The 1518-nt window shown below is 43.1% G+C and overlaps 1 protein-coding gene across 4 annotated transcripts in view; it reads left to right on the top strand.

The window, feature by feature from the left end:
• The window catches only part of LOC118338732 (glycerol kinase-like), a 14374-nt gene that overhangs the window by 2291 nt on the left and 10565 nt on the right, over positions 1 to 1518 (top strand). For 2 of the 4 annotated variants that reach the window (XM_035676034.1, XM_035676033.1), the window contains exons 2-3: positions 644 to 717; positions 1221 to 1327. In XM_035676034.1, coding sequence (XP_035531927.1) covers positions 644 to 717; positions 1221 to 1327 — 181 coding nt within the window. Of the gene's footprint in view, positions 1 to 98; positions 400 to 643; positions 718 to 1220; positions 1328 to 1518 lie in introns of those variants that run through there. The other 2 variants (XM_035676036.1, XM_035676035.1) reach the window with 2 other exon arrangements.

Here is a 1518-nt window from a genome sequence, read left to right as displayed (position 1 = left end):
TCCACTTTGCTGCTGTAATATTGGGACTATTAAAGGAACATCTTCTCTTATTCTGGCCTGGGTTCAACCTTTTGGGGTCACGTTGACAACCGGTCCAGAGAAAAATGTGGCACACTGAGATTGTTAGCATATGTCTTCTGTAGACTGTCGCTGTTGTCAGATTCATAGTCCAATCCTGTAATTTTGGAGTCGTATCAAAGGTCCCACAGGCTCAGTCATCCGGTGTGTGTCTCCGTGACGCAGTGACGATGTTCCCGCTCGCTGTCCAACTGTGTGACTTCATCTGAATGTGACCTCTTTCCCTTTAGTGTCAGCGGGGTCCGCTCACTGTTTCTCAGGATCATAAAGTTGAAAGAGTTCAAGGCTGCGGTGTGACTGGAAACTCGTACGTTCCTCGAGGTTAATGTTTTCCTCTCTGTGTGTGTGTGTGTGTTGAATTCGTACAACCTTGAGTGTTGTCTGTGCACAGGAGGGAAACGCTGTATAGAAGAATATATTAGAAGAATTGCTGACTTGTGTCCGACTCTACAGGTTAACACTAACATGCTGTAACCAGTACACGTCGTCTTAATCAGATAACCTCCCTGTGCCCACTGTTTTATTTCTATTCTTTGTCTCTTATGAATTCAGTTTCTCTCTACAGGTGTTCAACGCCAAGACGGCCGAACTGTTGAGTCACCACCAAGTAGAGATCAACCAGAGTTTCCCCAAAGAGGGGTGAGTGCCCTGCCCTTCGTCACACGGCTGCTGATCGCTTTTCAACTCATCGTTTGTCTGTAAACTGCCAGAAAATAGTGACAGTGTCTGTTAGAATTTCCTCAAACGTGAGAAGCAAGAAACAGAAACAGCATTTAAAATCGTTATTCGATCATCAAAATCAAAATTTGGTCGTTTAACTAATTGATTATTCATCTAATCGCTTCGTAATAACACAGTAGTCTTGGAGACGGGGCTGCTAAGAAACTGTTGTTGTGACTCTTGTGAATGTTTACTGGGTTATAATTTAACTTTCAGATTAATCTCTCACTTTGTTTTTATGTGTGTAACGCAATGGAGTCTAAGGTCCAGCTCTTATTTTATTGTACACACAAAAGCATATTCAGATCTCACTGTCTAATCTTTGCTCTGTGTCTTATATTATATAATGTCTAAATGCTGGATATTCTCACTTTAATGCACATATTCTGACTCTATCGGGCCTGTGTTTGTGTTTGAATCAGCTGGGTGGAGGAGGACCCCAAGCAGATCATGCAGTCTGTCTACGAGTGCATGGAGAGGACCTGTGAGAAACTCTCGCAGCTCAACATCGACGTCTCCAACATAAAAGGTGAAGGGTTGGGCTACCTAGGACCTTGTTAACTGTGGGTGGAGATGGAGTGGAGACAGTGTAAACCACATCTAACAGAGAGAGAGGAATGGGTGGAGGCAAGCCATTTTAACATTTAACAGCTAGACTGTGTTGCAGATATCTCTAATTCAGTTTTGCCTAGTCAAAAAGAACATTTCAGATATCCGCAA

This window comes from Morone saxatilis, unplaced genomic scaffold, assembly GCF_004916995.1.
Source record: "Morone saxatilis isolate NCDOM2014 unplaced genomic scaffold, NCSU_SB_2.0 Contig5, whole genome shotgun sequence".
Taxonomy (NCBI): Eukaryota; Metazoa; Chordata; class Actinopteri; family Moronidae; genus Morone; species Morone saxatilis.
The sequence above is the reverse complement of the archived record's forward strand: the minus strand, read 5'-3'. Positions and strand labels throughout refer to the sequence as shown.